Below are 23269 nucleotides of genomic sequence, written 5' to 3' on the forward strand. Positions count from 1 at the left end.
TGTGGTATTCATCTGGTCTCTAATCTGAGCTGCTGTTAATTTGCGATTTCTGAGGCTGGTGACTCAGATGAACTTATCTTCAGCATCAGAGGTGACTCTTGGTCTTCCTTTCCTGGGGCGGTCCTCATGTGAGCCAGTTTCGTTGGAGCGCTTGATGGTTTTTGCGACTGCACTTGGGGACACATTCAAAGTTTTTGAAATTTTCTAGACTGACTGACCTTCATTTCTTAAAGTAATGATGGCCACTCATTTGTCTTTACTTAGCTGATTGGTTCTCGCCATAATATGCATTCTAACAGTTGTCCAATAGGGCTGTCAGCTGTGCATCAACCTGACTTCTGCACAACACAACTGATGGTCCCAACCCCATCAATAAGGCAAGAAATTCCACTAAGTAACCCTGACAAGGCACAGCTATGAAGTGAAAACCATTTCAGGTGACTACCTCTTGATGCTCATCAAGAGAATGCCAAGGGTGTGCAAGGCAGTCATCAGAGCTAAGGGTGGCTACTTTGAAGAAACTAGAATATAAGAGATGTTTTCAGTTATTTCACACTTTTTTGTTAAGTACATAATTCCACATGTGTTCATTCATAGTTTTGATGCCTTCAGTGAGAATCTACAATGTAAATAGTCATGAAAATAAAGAAAATGCGAAGAATGAGAAGGTGTGTCCAAACTTTTGGCCTGTACTGTACGTACATATATATTGACCTATTTTGATATCAAAATGGCTGATTTGACTCAGGTGAGTTTGCATACCTAAAAATCCACATTGTGTAACTTTTCCTAGCCAATTTTGCATAAATTCATGACAAACCTGAAAAATGATATAGTTCTGATATTTCCATGATCCATGACCACAGGGATCCTAGTTATTTGACTACCAAGAAACTTGCATTAGTCCATTAAAATTGTTTGTTACAGACCACAATATTGGAATTAAGTGGACACCTGTGTTAACTACACCACACATTGTGTTAGACTATAAACCATATCAACTTTTTTCTTTGTAGTTCTCGGTTAAACTGGACTGGTTTAGCTAAACTAGTCCAGTTGAACCAAGAACTATCAAGAATAATGACCTGGGCAAATAAAACTTAAACAGGCATATCAATAATATGCAAACTATATAGGAGGACTACATTTTCTACCACCTGCATCATGTATTCCAATGTTGAACAATGTCTCACAATGTAGGACACCAGATAACTCTGGTGTATATAAAGTATACAGGCAAACCCAAATAGTACCAACATGTATTGGGTGTATATGTAGAACTGTGGCAGTTGCAGCGGTAATTCTCAGACTAAAGACACAGTGCAACAGGTTATGTATAATTTATTTTTTCTGTCTAGAGTATTTTGTCATTAAAATCAAAATGTCAACATTTTTAAAATCATATACACGCAAGAACGCATTTAAATGTTAGCACAGCTCCTTAAAAATTTATACATATGTACTTTTTTTGTACTTGTGGACAGACAAAAGCAGGAAGTGGTCATTCAGACTGCAAAGAGGTGGGAAACAGGACAAAGGAAGACCCATCCCACCAAACTTCCCACAACAACAACAAACCAATCCCACTCCCTCAAATTTAAAACAGCAATGCAGGCACCTCCCACATGGAGGAGGAGCTTTGACAGGGTGATGGGGGAAGGGGGGTGGGGCAGGGTAGAGAGAGACGGAGAGACAGAGAATACACAACATAAACCCAAGCCCCCGTTCTTCACTCCATACTAAAGAGAGGAATCAGCAGATATAAATACTAGTTCGCGCATTGTCTTGATCAGCTTCGTCTCTTCTCACCAATCGGCAGGTTCAGTAGTGTGCAGGTTTGGGGGTTTTTTTGTTTTTTTTTTTGGGGGGGGGGGGGGGGGGGGGGTGTCTAGGTGTCTGTCCTTTACATACATTTAATAGAAACTATATTACAGAATTTCCCAAGCATGAATTACAGGCAACCCACTAGCACATTTAACTGTACAGATCTCGGCAGAGCCAGCAAAGAAATAAAATGTAAATTCCAAGTAGCAAGGTTATCACCAATAGTTAAGAAGCAAATATATACAGCTATCCAATCAGGGAATCACTCTATGGTACAGAAAAATTGTACTTGGAGAAAAAAAAAAATTGGTTTTACTGATTTCATTGAGATTAAAAGGTGGTGTGGGCGGAGCAAGCTGCTTGGTGTGTTAATTATACAAGGCAGAGGACCAACCATTCAAATGGACAATGCTTCAGCTGATCTGTGCAGCTTCGCTCTAATAGAAACAGTGCGCATCTCCTTATGGTTTTCATAAACCACCCACTGGTCATGATTAGGGTTTAAGGACTGTGCTGCTGCTGATCAATTTGAGAGAAAAAATAAAATAGGACCGTGTGAGCTGCCTGTTGTACGTGCACTTTATTTTCAGGTTAATGTGATGTGATAATAATATAAGGGGTCAGTCAATTGATAGTATGAAGAGCAAGTGCAGCAGAAGTAAGAAAGATTAGACATAATAAGGCAACAAACAATAAAGAAAATGCTGATATGACCTAGGGAAGGGGGGTTTGCTTTGGGTGAACACAGAGGGAGAGCTGATGCTGATGGAACAGAAAAGCTGTGTTAAAGTGTCATTTTTGTCTTCTTCAAAAGACACACACACATCCAAATTCTTAACGCACACAGACACAAATACACACATACAAGCTGGAAAACACCCACAAATCCCTCCTCTGATATCTCATAAAGACTGGGAATGTACTTTTTTCCTTTCTATTCCTAGTCTTGCAGTGTTGAGAACTTGCTTTTTTGTGCCCAAGCAGCAGAAACACAATTAAAACCAAAAAGCTGGTTAGGGAAGCCCACCGAAAAAGCTCGCTTCACATTCTTGATCGTGGATGTAAGAGCCTCTCTTGCCCATGTGGCTGCGTGATCCGATGATATGTTTCCTTCACTTTCCATAAAGATTTACCACATAATTATTACAATGTTGAACTGGTCAAACTGTGCAGAAGAGGCGTTAGGAGTTTGGGATTATATTGTTTTGATCTGATTAATGCCAGTGGTGGATGGCGTTTTACCGCAGTGTTTGCTTGTCATATATAGCAGGTATAAAACCAAACATAAAAAATAAACAGTCTTGGTTTATCATTATCCTTTGAACGTTACGTCTAAAGTGTCAGTAACCCGTGTGATGTGTGGTGGATTCTACGATACTGTGACGAGGGGACTAGACTGAATGGTGTAAAAGGAGCAGAGGAGGAGTCAAGGGACGACAACACACTGAGTTTGAGGAGGAGGAGGAGGAGGAGGAGGGTGAGATGTAGTCCACACAGCCCATCTCAGTCTAGCCCGAGTCATGATCAGTCCACCCGCAGCTCCCACAGGGTGAATGGATGTGCGGCAGTGGAAGAATGGATGGATGGAGGAGGGGGAAGACAGGTAGGTGGGACATACATAAAGAGAGAAAGGGATAAGAGAAGGAGATAAGAGGATTATGGGAGTGAGGCTTTTGCTTGGTCATTAGCAGCCACAGCCTTCCCTCTGGGGTTGTGGTTCGCTGGTTAGCCGGCCGCCCTGGGGGGCCGAGGGCTTGTGCTGGACCCCCGACTCAGCAGCGTTCAGATCCAGGCTGCCATCTTGGATGTTCTGGTAGATTTTCTTAGCGGCTTCCAGAAAGGCGTCCTCGACATTTTCACCTCTGCGGACGGAGAGAGAGTGAAGAGACAGAAATGTGAAGAACATCAAGTGAATTAAGGGTTAAAGAACAGAGGTATGTTCAGACTCTGGAAACATGGACTTACGTCTTTGCACTGGCTTCCAGAAACAACAGACCTGCAGAAGATAAAACAAAAACATCAAGCATTCTTCTGAACTTGCATACCTCAAATACTCAGTCCTCATTTACTCCCTCTGTCAGCTACAGTGATGATCTGTTAATTGAATCTTTGCTCATGTCACTTTGTCTATTAGTTTCTGTCTCACTAAAACAAACAGAAAGGCATAATGCTCCTTGAATCACCACCTTACCGTGGTGGAGGGGTTTCAGTGCTTGAATGTTCCTAGGAGCTATGTTGTCGGGGGTGTCTAGCCCCATCCTAGACCGGTAGGGTCTCCCAAGGCAAACTGGTCCTAGGTGATTGGTCAAATGAAGCGCAATTCCTGACCTATGTGATGTCACAACAAGGAGCCACATTTCCCTCACCCCGAGCAGGGCTACCGAGACCCCACCCTGGAGCCAGGCCTGGGGGAGGGGCTCCTCAATGAGCACCAAGGCCAGGTCTTAGCCCATGGGGCCCAGCTGGGCATGCCCCAAATGAGTAACATAGGTCCATCCTCCTGTGGGCCCACTATCCGGAGGAGAAACCACACGTGTCCGGTGCTATGTGAATTAGGTGTCGGCAGGGCACAGAGGCCCTGGCAATCTGATCCTTGGATGCCTAAACTGGTTACCGAGTGGGGAAGAAGCCTGATTTGGTGCAGTAGGTTGAGAGATACCAGCTTGATATAGTCGGGCTCACCTCTATGTACAGCCTGGGCTCTGGAACCAATCTCCTCAAGGGAGGTTGGACTCTGTTCTATTCTGGAGTTGCCTAGGGTGAGAGGTGCAGAGCAGGTGTGGGGTTACTTGTAGTCCCTCAGCCTGTATATTGGAATTTACCCTGGTGAATGACAGGGTTGCTTTCCTGTACCGTTGGGCTGGGGAACAGGCTTTAACTGTTGTCAATGATGGTGTACTAGAAGATGCTCCACACAGGGACTCCATTGGTCTACTGGGGGACTTCAACGCTCATGTGGGCAACGACAGTGAGACTTGGAGGGGTGTGATTGGGAGGAGCAGCCTGCCCGATCTGAAACTGAGCAGTGTTCTGTTACTGGACTTGTCCATAACAAACACCTTGTTTGAACAGGGCGCTCCTAAGTGCATGTGACACCAAGTCATTGTTCGACTTTGTAGTTGTTTCTTCAAACCTGCAGCCGTATGTTTTGGACACTGGTGAAGAGAGGTGCAGAGCTATCAACTGATCACCAACTGGTAGTGATTTAGATCTGATGGCTGGGAAGGATGCTGGTCAGAACTGGCAGACCCAAATGCACAGTGCAGGTGTGCTGGGAATGCCTGGCAGAATCCTCTGTCTGGGAGAGCTTTAACTCCTTACTCTTTGACAAGGAGGCAATTTAATTTCCCAAGGGAGGCAGGGAACATGGAGTCTTAATGGACCATGTTCAGCACCTCCATTGCCAATGCAGCTGTGCAGAATGGTGGAAATCCCAGAACCCGTCAGTGGACACCAACGTTAATGGGTGCTGTCAAGCTGAAGGAGGTGTCCTATAGGGCCTGGCTAGTACTTGGGACTTACACTTGGGGCTCCGCAAACACTGTTTAAAATGATGGTGTTGGAGTTCTGCTGACCTCAACTAAAAAAATGTGAACATGAAACATAAAGAACTGAAATTCATTAAGAAAAAAAGTGCAATTTTAACAACATCATGCCTCAGTTTCCTCAGATCACAGTGGATCTACAAATACACAAAACATTTAGTAACAGCCAGAATATTGATAAAACTGCACTTAAGACATTACAGGTTGTTTATATTCAGGTTATACGTATATTTTGTGAAAGGACAGTCTGTAACTCTAAATATTTTCATGTAATTTTACTTTTTTTTTTTTACTAGAAATTGAATTAGGCTGAATGTGGAACCTGAACTAAAGTGATTGTTAATATCTTCAGTGTAATTGTCATATTTCACAAATTCATCTTACTTGGATTGGTTTCACACCTGTGGGATGAAGGTTCTATGGGTATATATGCTGTCAGGAGACAAGTCATTGTGGTGTAACGTGAACACGAGGAAGTGCATAGTGGTGTTGAAATGACTAAATCCCTGCAAAAGAAAACTAATGCACAAAGGGATGTGTCATCCAAACTTGCCCATTTCAGGGTGTAGTTGGAGCTCAGGTTAATGTTCAAAAACTAACACACAGAGTGGGAAGAGAATGATTAAAAATCCTGCCATATATCAATGGAAATAGTCCCTCTCAGTTCACCTGGCCTTTATAGAAAGGTAGTGTAAACTACTGTAAACATTTTCAGCACAACAGCGACCACCAGGGGCAGTCGTGGCCTAGAAGGTTATAGAAATGCTGGTTCCATTCCCTGGACTGGCAAAGAAATTGTTGGCCAGTGTGGCCTTGGTCAAGGCACTTAACCCTCACCATTTTCTCCACAGGCACCTAACATGGTAGCCCACTGCCCCTAGTCTGCAGTGTGTGGTGTGCTCCCGCATGTTGAGCTAGAGATGGGTTAAATGAAGAGCTTCTATTTCAGTGTGTGTTGTATGTCAACATGTACACTATTATAATGACAAAGATTCTTCTTATGAATTTAAATAACTTCTTATGATTACTGAAACAAAACATTTATATTAAAAAGATTTTGTAGGTAAGAATATACTTGTTAAGACTCATATCTGTGGTTGATTTAAGATAAAGCCAACTTTTATAAAAGGACGCCAAACCCAAGACAACATCCGGAGAACATTCCATATAATAGAACAAACACAAACAAAAACAAAGCACTATCCTAGTAAGTACTTTGATTACAAGATATGATTGGAGAAAAGGAGCTATACAAGAAATTTAGAAAAAACTTAGATCCAATAACAGGTCGTACATTAGAATTATGGTTTAAAATATTAAAAACCTATAAATGTGAGGTCCGGTCCCAGTGGAGCACAAGATGGCAGCTTAATTTAGCACTCTTGCCAGTAAAGGACTAATTAAACCCCACAAAACGATTTAGGTTACTGAATTCAGCAATAGAAAGGTGGGATGAGTGGGGGAGACAAGTGTGGAAGACGACAAACGCGAAAAGGCCGAAACAAAACTGAAGTCATCGAAATGGAGGAAAATTCAGTCTCTGCTGACGAAGCTATGCTAGCGGCTAACACCGCAGCATGGCATGATGGACTACTTGGCATAACAAATAAAACAGAAGAGCTTGTTCGTTCGCGTCGTTCGTTGAAAGAGCATTATACCAGATCCGGAGCACAAGCAGTCTGCAGATGCACTCATCTTCCTGAGACAATGTTCAGGTATGCTTTGCTTCGTAATTACTTCATATACCTCAAATATGTGCATATTCTTGTTATTTTTATAGGATACGAAGACTGTGAGCCATGCTTGCCATGCTTTTCCCTGAAAAGTTGGTGACAACAATAGCCGTGAAATCTGCTATTCTACAGCAAGCTAGCCACTAGCTCAGCTGCAAACTAGACAAAGAAGTGAAATTAAATAGTCAAAGGCATGAACTTGAAACGGTTATATATCTTATTTTTTTTTATCATTGTCATATTTTACAGAACAGCACAAACAAAGTAAACAAAAGCACTATGTGTTATATTGGGAAAGGACCCCAGATTAACAGTATTAACAGTATTTTAACCTAATATTCGTCCTTTTTAAGAATGGTAGTGTCCTGAAAATTACAAAGATATACAGGGTGGGTGAAAAGTAACCAGGCTTTAGAAATTGCTAATACAATTTTTTGTATCACTGAAATAATGACAAAAACATTTTTTTAAACAGACAACACTAATGGGGATTTCATTCATTCATTTTCTGAACCCACTTTATCCTCACTAGGGTCACAGGGGTCACCTGGAGCCCATCCCAGCTACACAAGGGCGAAGGCAGGGTACACCCTGGACAAGTCGCCAGTTCATTGCAGGGCTGACATATAGAGACAAACAATCACTCTCACATCTAATAGGTTAACTGGTTAATCTAAATTGCCCATAGGCAATTTAGATTAACCAGTTAACCTATCAGTGCATGTCTTTGGATCGTGGGAGGAAGCCGGAGTACCCGGAGGGAACCCACGCAGACGGGGAGAACATGCAAACTCCACACAGAAAGGTCCCACCCCCGTCAACTGGTGTTGGAATCGAACCCAGGACTTTCTTGCTGTGAGGCACAAGTGCTAACCACTGCACCACCGTGTTGCCCTAATGGGGATTTCTTTTTTCTTCTTGTCTTTTTTCTTATTTCACAGATGCAGGAGGTTCTTTGTGACAGTCCAGGCGACGTCCTTCAGAAGGTTGTTCATTCCATCCCTGGCTATTTGAGGAAACAGGTTGACGCCACCAGTGCTTATGTTGAAATATGAAGATTTACTTTAATTTTCCCAAGTAATAAAGAACATGTATTATTTGTTTCAATAAATTTGCAATAGGAATATGGATTTTATTACCAATTTCTAATGACTAGTTACTTTTCACCCACTCTGTAAAATATCAGGACTCAGTGGAATTGAATATCTCAATACATGATACAGTCCATTACCAATCATCTTCCATAACACATTAGTATTTGGACATTTCCCAAAATACATGTGAATGGTCTACATCGACTTTACCACATTCACACCAACATCTTTGATGCATCTGTGGCTGTTTGCTTTTCAACTTTGGTGTAATAAAAAAAACTTTACAAGATTCTTCCAGGTAAATTCCCTCCATGTCTGAGAGCAGGTGGTTGTTTGATTAATCCTTCACGTTTAGCCAATGTGTATCACAAATAATATTGTTAAATTCTTTCTCCTATTTATGATTTTTTTGTGTTGTAATTTTATTGTCAGGATGTGATCATCCTAAAATTGCTGTCTTTATATGCGTCACATATTGCTCTTACACGTTGCTGTCATAGTACATTGTGCCTAAATAAAGTTCAACAAATACTGTAATGTGGTGTGTACCTGTCTTATTCTAGGCACTTGTACCTTGTCATATTTACCTTATTCCAATACTCAGTTACAGTAGTTGCTTCAATCTGACCCCTAGATTATTTCACAGATTAGATGGCTTGCTGTGCTCACCAGGCTGATGGCCACCAACATTTTATGACTGGCAGCTTGTGAGTGAAGAGTCTAAATCCATGAGGTTCTAGGCTACTTGTAAGTGTGTTACACAGATATCCCACCTGTACAAACATTTGTCAGACTTCTCACAGAAAATTAGAATGAAAAATATGCATTTGATACAAACCTTCACTGTGTTGAGGTGTCTTTTCTTTTTAGTGCTCTTGCTATATGGGCCTTATTTGTGAATACTATGTAGCACTTTCGATGGAAGCCTTGATTAGCTGGCACTTGTGCATTTCCAGAATCTAAGTTAAATGCTGCTGTGGCATTTTCAAGAATTACACTCTCCCTGGTTTCAAGGAGGAATGTGCACACTGCACAAACGTTGCCCAGCTGGTCTGGGAAAAGGGAGTGACAGGGCTTTTCTCATTGTTCACGAGATGCATACAGCACTTCATTTTCAAAATTTTTTTAAATTTACGCGATTTTCTGTGGTGCTCCAACAAATCTAGCTAGCTCCCACACTGAGTTACATTGTATGGTAGTGGGCGGTACAGGGACTTGTTCCCACGTTTGGGGTCACATAACTGTGTGTAACTTTTGCCTATGATGGACAGACAGAGGTATGTGGTGTTCTTATGTGTAATTGTCAGTTGTGTTGATGACAACTTGCATGTCGAGTGATTGCTGTGGGTGTGTTCATTAAGTGTATTGTGTAGGTTACAATGCATTGATTGAGAGGAGAGATATACGAGTTATTCATCAAACAAGATATAATTTATTTGAATAATCTGTAAAGTCAAAAACCATACAACCTGCATACATAAGATACAACATACTATCGACATAACGTACTGCATTTTCAAACATTCGTACCATACCTTCGTGATCCACCATCGCATCAGAAAACATGTCTAAAATGCAAAGCTAATCCGTTTGACTGCTTGTATACTGTCTGTCTCATCTGGCAGATAGGTTCTAAGTACATCCCAAAAAAAGATTTTCCCAACAACACACTGTTTTAGAAGATAGCAGAGACATGGTGTTAACAGGAGACAGAAGTGAGAGTCGAGTGAGAGGCAAGCTGAGTTGTTTACTTCCTGGTTGTCCAGGAAACGTGACGCAAATAGCTCATTATCATTTAGCTGTCCTGCAGGTTTGCCTGCTCAAAACTAATGGCGTTTAAAGGACTATATTTAATGTCTGTGCGTGAAGCAATGAAGGAAACAGTTTCTAGGAACCTTAAACGATTTTTTACTATAACATCATTGAAAGAAATCGTACACAGCTTCTCGGTATCGATTAAAAATGAGATATTGGGGTCTGGCCCACCACCTAAAAAGAATAGACTGGCAGGCACAAATTAAAATGTGAGTTGGACATGTGTAGAATGGAAGGAAGGCTCAATGAGGAGTCGACACCTACATCTACAGGGGGGCCCTTCTTTAGAGGGTCACACCCCTCCCCTACCAGCAGGAATTTGGGGTCATAATAATGTTCTTGGGTTGATGTCATATGTTATAATTACTATGGTTCTTTGGGTTACTAGTGTCAGGTAGGTCCAAGTAAATTTTGCTAAAGATGCAACTTAATCACTTGAAATTTATCTCTTAATGTGAATGGGTTAAATAATCCAATTAAAAGGGATTATTTCTCACTAAATTAAAAAAAGAGATAATTTATCTCCAGGAAACCCACCTCTCTGAAACAGAGCACTAAAAATTTCAGAACTTTGGATTTAGGAATACTTTTTATAGCTCTTTTAAAGGGGGCAGCAAAAGAGGAGTAGCCACTTTAATTTCTAATAAAGTAAAATTTGAATGCCTGAAGGAACTAAAAGACAAAAATGACAGTTATGTAATAGTTAAGGGGAAACTGGAAGAACATATGGTTATGTTACTAAATATTTACGCCCCACCAGAATCAGAAAAATCATTCTTTAAAACTGTGTTTGATATTATTACTCAAGAAACAGAAGGAATACTGATCTGTGGAGGCAATTGGAATATTGTATTAAATCAGACTCTAGATTCCAGCAGTACCAAAAAGGGTAGAAAAACACATCTGCCTCGCTATATTAATTTAAATTTAACAGAATTAGGGGTAATTGATGTCTGGAGAGAATGTCATCCACTAGAGAGAGATTATACATTCTACTGCACCCCACATTCAGTCCACACAAGAAATGATTATTTCTTTATGAATATTGAAGATAGATTTAGAGTCATAGAATGTAAGACAGGAGTAGCCGATTTATCAGATCATTGTACCTTATGTTTAACATTAGATCTCAACACGAGAATAAAAAACACAAACTGGGAATTGAATGTTGGTATGCTTAAGGATCCTAAATTAGTAGAAAATTTAAAAACGAAGAAACATTTACAGAGAAGAAAAAGATAATGGAGATATAGATCCTACAATGTTATGGGATGCTATGAAGGCAGTAATGAGGGATAAATTAATATCATACGCCACCTTCAATAAAAAGAAAAGACTTAGATTTTCAGACCACCTCAAAAGAATTGGAAGATTTAGAACATTTATATAAAAACAATTGATGAAATATTAACAAAAGTAGTAGAAAAGAAAATTCGATATGCAAAACAGACATATTAGGAAGGAGGGTTCAAATCAACCAAATCTCTTCGCCAGACGTTTTAAGAAATAAACAACAACTTAATACCATATATAAAATCAGAAAGCCTAGCTCCAAAACTTTAGTCCATACACCAGAGGAGATTGAAAAAGCATTTGAAGAATATTACATAAACCTTTATTCTCAACCTGCAGCAGCAGACGATGGGATAATTAATTCACTTTTAGATACATTAGACCTTCCAAAAATAGGAGAATCACAAAATGCTACAATCTGTGCATTGATGACAGAAAAAGAGTTGGAGAATGCAGTAAAAAGAATGAAAACCAATAAGGCTCCGGGGAATGATGGATTTCCCATAGAATGGTATGAGACTTTTAAAAAAGAGTTGAACCCAGTGTTGTTAGCATCATTTACTCAGACACTTAAAAATGGAATATTCCCTGTCGTGGAGAGGCTCCAGGGAATGATGGATTTCCCATAGAATGGTATGAAACTTTAAAAAAAAAAAAAAGAGTTGAACCAAATGTTGTTAGCATCATTTAATCAGACACTTAAAAATGGAATATTCCCTCCGTCATGGAGAGAAGCCATAATTACTGTTATTCATAAAGAGGGTAAAGACAAGGAATTGTGTGAAAATTATAGGCCAATATCAATACTAAACTGTGATTATAAAATATATACATCCATTACATTCAATAGATTCCAGATGTTCATAGCTGAATTAATAGATGAAGACCAATCAGTCTTTATTCAAGGACAGTAAACTCAAGATAATATTAGGCGGACCCTACATGTAATAGAGGAAATACAGAAGAGAGAAGAAAGCACCTTTTCTTTAAGTCTACACGCGGAAAAAGCTTTTGACTGTGTCAGTTGGAAGTTTCTGTTTCTTAGTTTAGAAAAATTTGGCTTTAATCTGCAGTCAGTCAGATGTGTAAAAACACTGTATCAGGACACGATAGCAAGAATAAAAATAAATGGTAACCTCACAAATTGGTTTAGTCTGCAAAGACCCACAAGGCAAGGGTGTGGGTTGTCTCCTACCCTCTTTGCACTTTCACTGAGCCTTTGGCACAAGCAATAAGGCAAGATAAGGAAATAGAAGGAATTAAAATTAGAGAAGCAGAACATAAAGTTGGGCTATTTGCAGATGATGTCTTAATATATTTAAAACAACCAGATAAGTGTCTGCCAAAGTTGATGAATCCACTACATAACTAGAAGCACTCGGAGAGCGCAGACCTCCGCCAAGGCTGATCAGTGGCACCCCCCATGGGCCCCCCCACCCCCGATCACCACCAAAATTTAATCATTTCTTCCTTATCCCATTTCCAACAAACCCTGAAAATTTCATCCAAATCTGTCCATAACTTTTTGAGTTATGTTGCACACTAATGGACAGACAAACAAACAAACAGAAACAAACAACCCTGGCAAAAACATAACCTTGGCGGAGGTAATTATGGGTACCTTTCAGGCTATAAACCAGATGTTGGGAAAACACAGGTTCTGCCTATAAATTTCACTCCTCCCCCAGAATTAACACAGAAATATAATTTTAAATGGAATAAATCAATTCATTATTTGGGAATAAATATTAAAAATAACCTTTCTAAACGGGTAAAATGAATTATGAATCTTTAAATCATCAGCTGTATAAGGATATGGAAAGGTGGGATGTCTTATTGTTAGATTTAAGTGCAAGAAGTGAAATTATTAAGATGAATGCGCTGCCAAAAGTTTTATATTTGTTCCAATCTTTGCCAGTGCCAATACCAAGGTCACAATTTATGGAATGGGACAAAAAGATTTCAAGATTCATTTGGAATGGGGCTAAACCAAGAATTAAGTATTCGACACTTCAAATACCAAAAAATGGATTGGCACTGCTAAACTTTGAAGAATATTTCTATGCTGCACAGCTCAAACCCATGATTGATTGGTGTATTTCTGATTGTACTACAGAGTGGAAAGAAATAGAATTGAATAATAATGAATGCCATGTACAAGCTATGATTGCCAATAAGAAGATATTTATAGAAAATGAAAACAAACTGGACTCCATCACTAAATTTACCTTGGAGGTCTGGTTTAAAGTAGTTAAAAAATGTAACATGGAGAAGGGCATAAGGATATTTAGCTGGCCGGCTTATGATACAAATTTCAAACCAGGGACTATGAATACTAAATTTAAAGAGTGGGCAAATAAGGGTCTAAATATATTAAACACTTATCAAAAAAGGGGAAATTATTAACTTTCAAAACTTACAACAAAGAACTTTGACTTAGAACATTGTGACTTCATGTACCCTCAGATCAGAGACCATTATCAAAAAGACATAAAACCAGACCTCCAAGGTGAAATAAACCAGATCACTGAAATTGTGGGTAATGCATATAGGAACGAAGGAGGAAAAGTGATATCCAAACTGTATCAAGGATTGATGTCTAACAGGAAAACTTCAACTCTGTATATTAGAGATAAATGGAAAAAAGAACTGTTGGTAGAATTAAGTGATGATACATGGTATTAAATATGTGAAACTCAAGTGACTACATCTAATTCCAGAACCTTGAAAATATTTTGTTGGAAAAACATAATGAGATTTTTTATAACACCAAAGATCCAAAAGGCTTCACTATCATTACCTCGGCCCTGTTGGAGGTTGTGCAGTGAGCAGGATGTGGGTCATGTGCATGTTTTTTGGCAGTGCACAAAACTATCCCAATATTGGAAAAATATCAGTGAAGAACCTGGAAAAATATTGGGATACGAACTACCAAGGACATGTTCCGTGTTATATTTGGGTCATTTAACAGGAAAGGACATACCAAGTGGGGATGGATATTTGATTAAAATCCTCTTGGCATCGTCTAAAAAAGCCATCACACGAAAATGGTGCAAAGAGGACCCCCCTACCCTAAATAATTGGAGAGATATTGTGGAAGAAATTCACAACATGGAGAGACTTACTTACATCATAAGACTACAGCAAGCCACTTGTGAAGATCGATGGAAAAAATGGACAATATACAGGACGACAACTGACACTATGTTCTAAATATTTGTGTTGTAAAATTTCAAAAATGGAACAATAAAAGTAAAAAAAATATATATATATATACACTACCAGGCAAAAGTTTGGACTCACCTTCTTATTTAAATGACATGATATGGACCACAGATGGCCAACAAGTGCTCAGCATCATTTGGAACTCCTTCTAGACTTTTGGGAAACATTTCAGGTGATTACCTCATGAAGTTCATCGAGAGAATGCCAAGAATGCACAAACCAGTAATAAAAGCAAAATGTGGCTATTTTAAAGAATCTAAAATATAAAACATGCTTTGAGTTTTGTCACACCTTTTTAAACTACATAATTCCATAGGTGTTTATTCATAGTTTTGATGCCTTCTGTGAGAATCTACAATGGAAATAGCCATAAAAATGAAGAAAAAACAGGTGAGTCCAAACTTTTGCCTGGTAGTATATATATATATATATATATATATAAAAATGTTACAACAATTCTAAAAGTTTATAAATGGTAGCTTATGATAGCAATTTCAAGCTGGCCCAATATGATGAAGGATTTAAACAATGGACAGCCAAAGGAGTGACAGCGTGGTGTGTTTTAGAAAGAGAAGGGCAGGTAGAGAGTTTCCAGAATTTGCAAGAAAAATATGATCTGGGGATGCATGACTTTTAAAGATATCTTCAACTAAGAGATTATTACAGAAAAGAAATCCAAGTTGACCTCTCCAGGGAACAGTGTGATCCAAATCATAATTAAAGCGTATAAGGAAAGTAAAACAAGAATAATTTCAGCAATCTATTGTGTGTTCAACTCGCATGGAGTGCTACAACAAATAATGGGGTATGAGATTCCAATGTGCTGTGACGGACTGTATTCATGTAACTTGACTGAGGGAAGTGTAGTGGGAAATGACATACTTGGTTAAGATAATGTTATTGGCTTGCAAAAAAGCTATTACAAGAAACTGAGGAAAGACCGAACCACCAACAAAGGACCAATGGATCACAATTATTTAAGGAATATATACACTGGAAAAAATAACAAATTGCGACTATAAGAAGCACAAATGGACAAAAAATGGAATAAATGGACTGATTACAGAACCCGGAAAGGTGGAGGGACTGAATAATGTGAATGTAGTGTTGCTACCCAAGCAAGATTTGTTTAGATTTTGTTGTTTTTGGTAACTTATGTGTTCATAAAATTTCAACAAAAACTTAAGTGTAAAAAAAAAAAAAGATAAAGCCAACTTGGAAAATTTGGTTTAGCGGTTTTGGTGATGTCCTGTTAGCCTGGCTCAGTGTCTCGCATCATAACATGATGATACATATGTAGTGACACAATAAAGTCTCTGGATTGATCAGATTGATTTTATTCCACGTGTAGTATCATTTTAACTCACTTGGACCTTCAACGAATGTGATACTAGGAATAGCGTCTGATCGTAGCTGGTGGTCCCTGCTTTTGCATTAAAATGCACAATATATTGTGTTGAGGTGAGCTATACCACCAGTGGAAAATCCCTTATCTGCAAATGACTGTTATAAGCATGCTGAGGAGACTAGGAAAATCTCCTTTTTTCTCATTTTCAAAACAAATATCTCAATATGTCATTAGTTTTGCTGTCATTATAAATGAAGCCCCCTGAAGACAAAGCAAATAAATTTTCTGTCCTGTGTGATTCCTAATTAAACATTTACTGACTATCATATCTTCAGCTTTCCTTTGTTCTTTGCTGTCATTCAGTGTTGTGTCTGTGTTCAACCTCACCGTTCTCCTCAGCAAACTGCTTGGCTTCCTCATATGTGACATCTCTCTGTGCCTCCAGGTCTGCTTTGTTTCCTATAAGAATGATCACCTGAGAATACACAGAGGAAGAGTTTAACACTATTCAAAACATGGTGGGTCAGTCAGGGACAAATGCGTCTGCATACTTTCCTGTAAAAGCTAACAGAGTGATGAAGTGATATAAAACTGCTGAGCGCTACTCTAAGGGAGTGACACTGCCTTATGAGTAGAGGAAGCGGTGCTTCCACTACAGCAATGTAATTAGAGCTGCAACAATTACTGGAATAATTAGAGTACAAAAAAATCCTTGAATAATTTTCTTTTTGCCTTGAGTATTCGTTGTATTATTAATCTTGTATAGCAGCTCCAGCTTGGACTGCTGTTCACCACCAGGTCCCAGTGCTTGGTGCCTGGGGCAGGCACATTCCCCTCCCCACTTCAACACACACCAAAGCGGCACATCCAGACACACACCCTCCAGGTGAATCTGAGTAATGAGCAGCAGCTCCGGAGAGGGACCAGCTGTTCATCCATGCAGGTGTCATGGCTGAGGTTGAATATCATGGGAGTCACCCTGTCCACACCTGTCTGAAGGCTGCCGGCTTGACTGCACTGTGCCACCGCCGCCAGATACGATCTCATGTGCTGTGGGTTGCCTGGTTGCAGGAGCGGTACACCCCTGTGGCAGGAGGAGGCCCAAACACGCGCTCATAGTCAAGGTCAGTATCAGTCCAGTCCTGGACGGAGCATTTTCCCTGAAGGCTGGTGTAGTCCACGGTCATCTGGACTATCTCATCAGTAAGACAGAAGTTGAAAACATCCTCCAGGCTTCTGATCCGGGCCACATGTATAAGGTGGGTCTTGTGGGCACCACAGCGGAGGGAGCGCACAGCATCTCCCCGCTCCTAGAGATCCATCCCCTGCATGAACCTCTTCCACGCTGACATCTCACTCCATCGTGTCAGGCAGTGATTTAGTCAGAAATGCCCATTTCTTCTAAACTGCCCCTCTTCAGATAAATCTTTGTTAACACATTCAGGTTTTGCTTACGTTCATGTGTCTTTCTGGTGCTGGTAAATGACCCCCGACCTCAGTGCTGTGTAATACTTGTATGTATGGGGCCCTCTGCAGGTTTGTGCAATGTGTGTTTCACAATAATAAAATAGCCGCGGGATTTAGATCTTTTGTAAAAAAAAAAAACAAAAAAAAAAACCAATAAAAAATAAAAAAATCTACACATGAAACAGAGTGACTGAAGAACAGTGCACTTTGAAGGCTTCATGCACATTTTACACATAAGAGCACAAAGTCACACCACGCATATGCACACAATAGTATAGTTGTTTACAAATGCAAAAAAAAAAATAATTAAATCCGATTACTCAAATAATTGCTGAAATTTTCAGTAGAATACTTGACTTCCCAAAAAAAAAAAAAAAATTTGATAACTGCAGCCCTAGATGTAATTACACCTTTAATGTATTGATGTAATTGATGCTGAGGCACAGTAATACACTTCTCCAGCTCTGGTCTCAGCTAGGGCCTCTGTATTAGAGATCGACCGATTATCGGCGCCGATATTTGGAAATTTGACATATATCGGTATCGGCCTTTTTTTAATCCGACGGGCCGATGTTAAGAAATCAATTTAAAACTGGGTTATTTCGGCTCAGATGCAGCCGCGCCTCTCTCTCTCTCTCTCTCCTGCACTGTCCACTCTGCGCCCTCTGATTGGTTGACGTGGAAGCTGTCCTCACACACACAGACTGGGACTGACTTGGAATGAGACTGTGTTCTATACATTTTCTCTATTACTAATACATAGAGCGTTTAGAGCCAGACTGATGAACTAATGTTCTGGTAAAAGCTCATCAGACTCCACCTTAGTGTTCTTCCCTAAAACAAGTGAACGGAGTTTTTCCGGCGCTCTCTCTTAATCACACACACACACGCTTTTCTATCACAGACTGTTTCCATCTCCAGTCTAATTCACACACGTCAGGAGGTAATCTGAGTTAGCAGAGCTGCCGCTAATGTTTACTCTGCTCTGACGTTATTCTGAAACATTAGTAGTAGTTGTGAGATGTAGAGCACAGGGATGTTTAGTACAGTTTCACAAGAGTTTTCTGCGTTTACCTTTGACACGTGTTTTCTCTCTGGAGCTTCTCACACGAGAAAACTTTGCCTTTCCACGGTGTGTACCCTTCCGCATCAAAATCCGACGCAGAAGGGGTACCCCCTGCGTCAAATAGTGCTGCTGTGGGGCTCTGACCATATGCGTCGATTTCTGACTATTTGGGATGAGACTGTGTTGGTATGTAATGTAATAGTGTGTGTTTGCGTTAAAGTCACATGAAGAACTCTACAACTCACAACTACTAATGTTGCTGTGAGCTTTCTAGTCCTATGATCTAAAAATTAAAGTGAAGATGAGACAGAGTAAAATTCAGAAGTGATTTATCTGAACATGGTGGAACATTTTAAATCCTGTGTGTGCTCATTAAAGCCCTAAAGGCTGTTTGTGTTCTGTCAGGAGTTTAACTGCACTCATAGCAACTATTATACTTTTTATGTAGCTTTTGTCATATTAATAATTAATAATGTAGCAACATAGTTTTGAATGACAGGGTCCCTGCTATCGCATGGTACAATATAAAATTTAATAATGAAATCAACTTAAGGCTTCTCAAATGCTGTAAAAAATTAAGCATGATGAGTTGAGCATATGTCAGCATGTGGCCCAAGAGTTTACAAGAGTCTCCCTGTATTTTTGTTGTGTTTAAACTTAAAACAAAGATAAGTCATTATAGTTATATTTAAATTTTACTTTATTTACTGTGGAAAAATTTAAGGGAGCTATTTATTTAAGCTTTTATTCAACTTTATAAGAGATGCTTCTGAGTCTAGGAAATCCATGTACTTCTGGAGCTATTATTTTCTATTTGTTTGACTAAATAAACATGTTTTAGACATTTAAATGAAGTTCAGTGTTTGCATCATTCAAAATTTTTCACGCCGATTTTTACACTTTTACTGCAAATGAATATCGGCTCCAAATATCGGTTATCGGCCTCCTCTAACTACTAATAATCGGTATCAGCCCTGAAAAACCCATATCGGTCGATCTCTACTCTGTATACCCACACTTCACCATCCTGCATGTTTCCAACCAAGTTAAAATAATAAACAGACACCCTGATCTATCCACATGAAGATAAATAGAATAAAAAGATATATTTCCAGACATGGAAATGTTGCAGAAACATAGCCCTCAGAAGGAACAGCATGCAACAAATGAGAGCTGTATCATTTAAAACTAATCATATTTACCAAGGAATTCAATTAAAGGCATGGCCCTGTGTGGCTCCAGACAGAACCAGAAGAAAGGGGGTAAGGCAGCAGAAAGAAAAACATACAACTAAACTTGAGCAAAGTAAATTAAACATTAAAGAAAATACAGAGAAAGCACTGACACAGCTGAGTCTGAGTAATTTCCTAATTAGGGATATTTTCTATTCTGTGGACTTACAGTATTGGGGTTGGTGAGGTTTCTAGCATCAGTCAGCCAGCTGCTGAGGTGGTTGTATGTGCTTCTCCTGTGTGACATGAACAGAGAGACATAGGTTGCTATGACAACAGGCAAAAATATTAACAGCAAGGCATGTCAGAGAAGAGGTCGGATGTAACTGAAAGTCCAACACGAGACTCATCATTTTAGTAGCTGCACTTTCAACCTGAAACTGGTGCACCATATCCTATAAATAAACTGAACCACGCACTGTATTTATAAAACTTGAACTAGAAGAAATCTAAATGAAAAACGACACCTTTTAATGACAGGGCAAGAAACCACACAAGAAAAATGCACCATATTTGTAAGTCTGGAAGCAGATGTTGGAGGTATTGGCATTAAAAAATTAATACTGGTTTTTCCAGTTTAATAGTATTTCTAGGATGTTAGTGAACCTTTCCTGGAGTTGGGTGTGGTACATTCAGCATACAGCACCGTTTGCTCAGTAGAACTCTGATACCATCTAATGCCGCGCTTCCAATACGTGGTACCAGCTATACTCAACTTTTTGTGTTTCCATTACGTAAAAGAACCTGGAATCTGATGCCCAATACCCCTTCTCCAGTACTTGCTCGGCCAAGGTTCCAAAATGGGGGAAGAGATACTAAAATGTGACGTGTAAACACTGCAGACCATTGATTGGTCAGAGAGTGACTCTGCGTTATTAACGTGCGACACGCCATTTAAAAAAAAAAAAAAAAAAAAAAAACTGATTCGGAAGTTTACAGTAAATATACCGGTAGGCTAATCCATGACGACAGCCTGCAAAATGACACCGTGGTCAGTCAAGGAGGTTCAGACATTTCTGTCCTCGGCGGCTGATGAAAAGATTCAGCGTGAGCTTAACAGGCAACACACAACGAGCGAGTTTATCAGCAACTCTCTGAGCAGACGTCATAGAAGTTATGTGCAGCGCTGCTGTGACGTCCAGGTACTCTAAAGTAGGTAGTATTCTGTAATGGAAACAGTCTCCAGGAATAGTACCTTGTACCCAAGTTGAGTCAAGCCGGTTCCATGTAGTGGAAACATGGCATAACAGTTCAGGCAATAAGTCCTGTTAGGACACATGCTGGGAGAAATGGTCCATGTTTGTTCAGGATGGAGACAGAGGGGGCTATTCGGCTATTAGATGACTTTAGTCTAATTTAACTTCCCCAAACATACATGCTTTAGTAGAATGCACTGGTAACTAAATGATTATCACATACAGCAAGTTGTAAAAACTTTAAAGTTAAGTAAGCAAGTAAAAATGTTATTAGTGAGACAACACAATGGCCTTGTACCTAGTAATGTCGTAGACCATGAGTGCCCCAGCCGCGCCGCGGTAATAGGAGCGGGTGACGGCCCTGAAGCGCTCCTGTCCCGCTGTGTCCCAGATCTGCAGCTTGATCTTCTGACCGCTCACCTCGATTATTCTTGTACCGAACTCCACACCAATCGTATGGGGGCAGTCTGCCATGACTGGACAGGAAAGGAGGCTACTGTCAATTCAACAGTCTGTGTCAATCACTCATCTGACTTTTTTTAAACTGTCCTCAGGGTTCATTTATTTCTCCTGACTATTATCAATAATTTCATTTAATGGTCATGTTTTAGGATCTGACCTGTATGTATATTATTTGCTGCTATTAAAATCGGTCATTTGTTAAATTTAAAAGATTTTCCTCATCTCTTTTTTTTAAACCTTTCTTTGTAAATGATGTTACATTGAGTCCATTTATGAGTAGTTCACCATATTTATCACAAATGTATCAGCATCCATCCTCTTTGGGACTCCCAAAGCCATGTGACTCCCAGAATTTGAAGGGTGGGTCTCAAAGTTAATGGAATTCCATCTAACTGCCCCATTAAACACAAAAAAAAAGAGCAGAGATTTCTGATCAAATCTAGGAAAACTCAACTTTTGGCAGCAATTTCCACAAGACCTACATTAAATTTATATCAACACATTCAGTGGAGCCTCCTCTTCCTCACAGGTCAAAGCTTTTGGTGATATGAGGTAACATCTGTCTGCGGGCTATTGAAATCCAAATTTCAGTTAGTTTTAGATTTAGCTGGATACTCAGTATTTTGTGACTAACAACCAGGAGAACTGTAAATGAATGAAACTATGACTTGATGTGAAGGATGTTTTGGTGTACACAAATCTGCAGAAAGCACATTCAAAACTTCTGTTGAAATCTTCTAGTCTATATCATAAACTAAAGAAATGACCAGCAGTTCAGACAGCTTTACAGAGTGTATTCCTTAATTAGCCTTTCATGCTCATAAAGATAATGCTGTCAATCTATTTTGTTTACAGATTTGTGAAACACTGCCATCTCTTACCAAAACATTTTCTTCCACTGCAAACCAGCAGCATATGCAACATTTATTAATCGCCACCTTTAAATGTGTTAGTCACAGCACTTTTTACCAAAGTTATCAACAAGAAAGTGATAAATATCTTTACAACTGACACTGAAAAACTTTTCTCAGTCTTAATGGTGAGTGCAGGATGTGAATGAATGAGGAATACAACATCTGGCTTGTTAATAGTAGCACTGAACAAAACACAGCTGAATGGTACTGGAAGGCTGCAGCTGACTTGAACACACAAGAAGAGACTCTCACTGTTGATCTCACACTCCACTTCTATGCCACTGACTTCCGCTGGGTTATTACAAAAAATCCAAGTGATGTAGACACTCCAGACGAACCTGGCAACATTCATACTTGAAGACACACAGCACGATGAAAAGGCAACCGAAAGGGGAACAAAAAGAAAAAAACATTCATGGCAGGACTTACATTTCTTTTCTGTGAACTGGTGAAGCAAACACGACTTCCCAACCCCCATGTCGCCTGTGGAGAGATAAGCAGAAACTCAAGTCAGCCATGTAAATATCACAACAACTGATTCAAGCCTGCAATGTGTGCAGAGAGACAGACACACTGCAAAAGATAAAACCCTTGTAAGTAAATGCTTGTACATGATATGTAATGTGTACTATGAAACTGTTGAAAATACATGTTTAGAACCATTCTGACATTGATTCTACAGCAGTTTTATGCATCATTTCCTTCAGCTGTAAGACTGTCTGTTCATTACTTTTGAGGGAAGTATCATTAATGCCACTATATTCACGAAGACAGTTGAGTATCCTGTAAAGTGAACACAAAGATGAAACAGAATGAGACATTTAACTGCAAGTATGAATCTCTATACCTCAGAACAGATCCCAATTTGCAACTTTGTCTGAATTTGCAAATTTCAAGTAAAAAGATTATTCAGTTATTGCTGGTAAGTAGTCTATGATTATTTGAATAGAGTGGCAGCATAATTATTACATTAAAACTAGTCAACAAGTAACAACTCTTACTTGCAGGAGAAAAAAATGTGCTAAAGAAATTCTAATTAATTTCATTAATTAAAA

At 39.4% G+C, this 23269-nt stretch overlaps 1 protein-coding gene across 1 annotated transcript in view; it reads right to left on the reverse strand.

Annotated features, from left to right (window-relative positions):
* Window positions 1-1324: 1324 nt before the first annotated feature.
* Window positions 1325-23269, reverse strand: part of rab14l (RAB14, member RAS oncogene family, like) — a 55782-nt gene continuing 33837 nt past the window's right edge. Inside the window, exons 3-8 of the mRNA XM_030148862.1 lie at window positions 22644-22697; window positions 21137-21314; window positions 19812-19878; window positions 16265-16352; window positions 3790-3820; window positions 1325-3686 (exon numbers count right to left, since the gene is read on the reverse strand). Coding sequence (XP_030004722.1) covers window positions 3509-3686; window positions 3790-3820; window positions 16265-16352; window positions 19812-19878; window positions 21137-21314; window positions 22644-22697 — 596 coding nt within the window. The 3' untranslated portion in view covers window positions 1325-3508. The remainder of the gene's footprint in view (window positions 3687-3789; window positions 3821-16264; window positions 16353-19811; window positions 19879-21136; window positions 21315-22643; window positions 22698-23269) is intronic.

Source organism: Sphaeramia orbicularis, chromosome 12 (assembly GCF_902148855.1).
Source record: "Sphaeramia orbicularis chromosome 12, fSphaOr1.1, whole genome shotgun sequence".
Lineage (NCBI taxonomy): Eukaryota > Metazoa > Chordata > Actinopteri > Kurtiformes > Apogonidae > Sphaeramia > Sphaeramia orbicularis.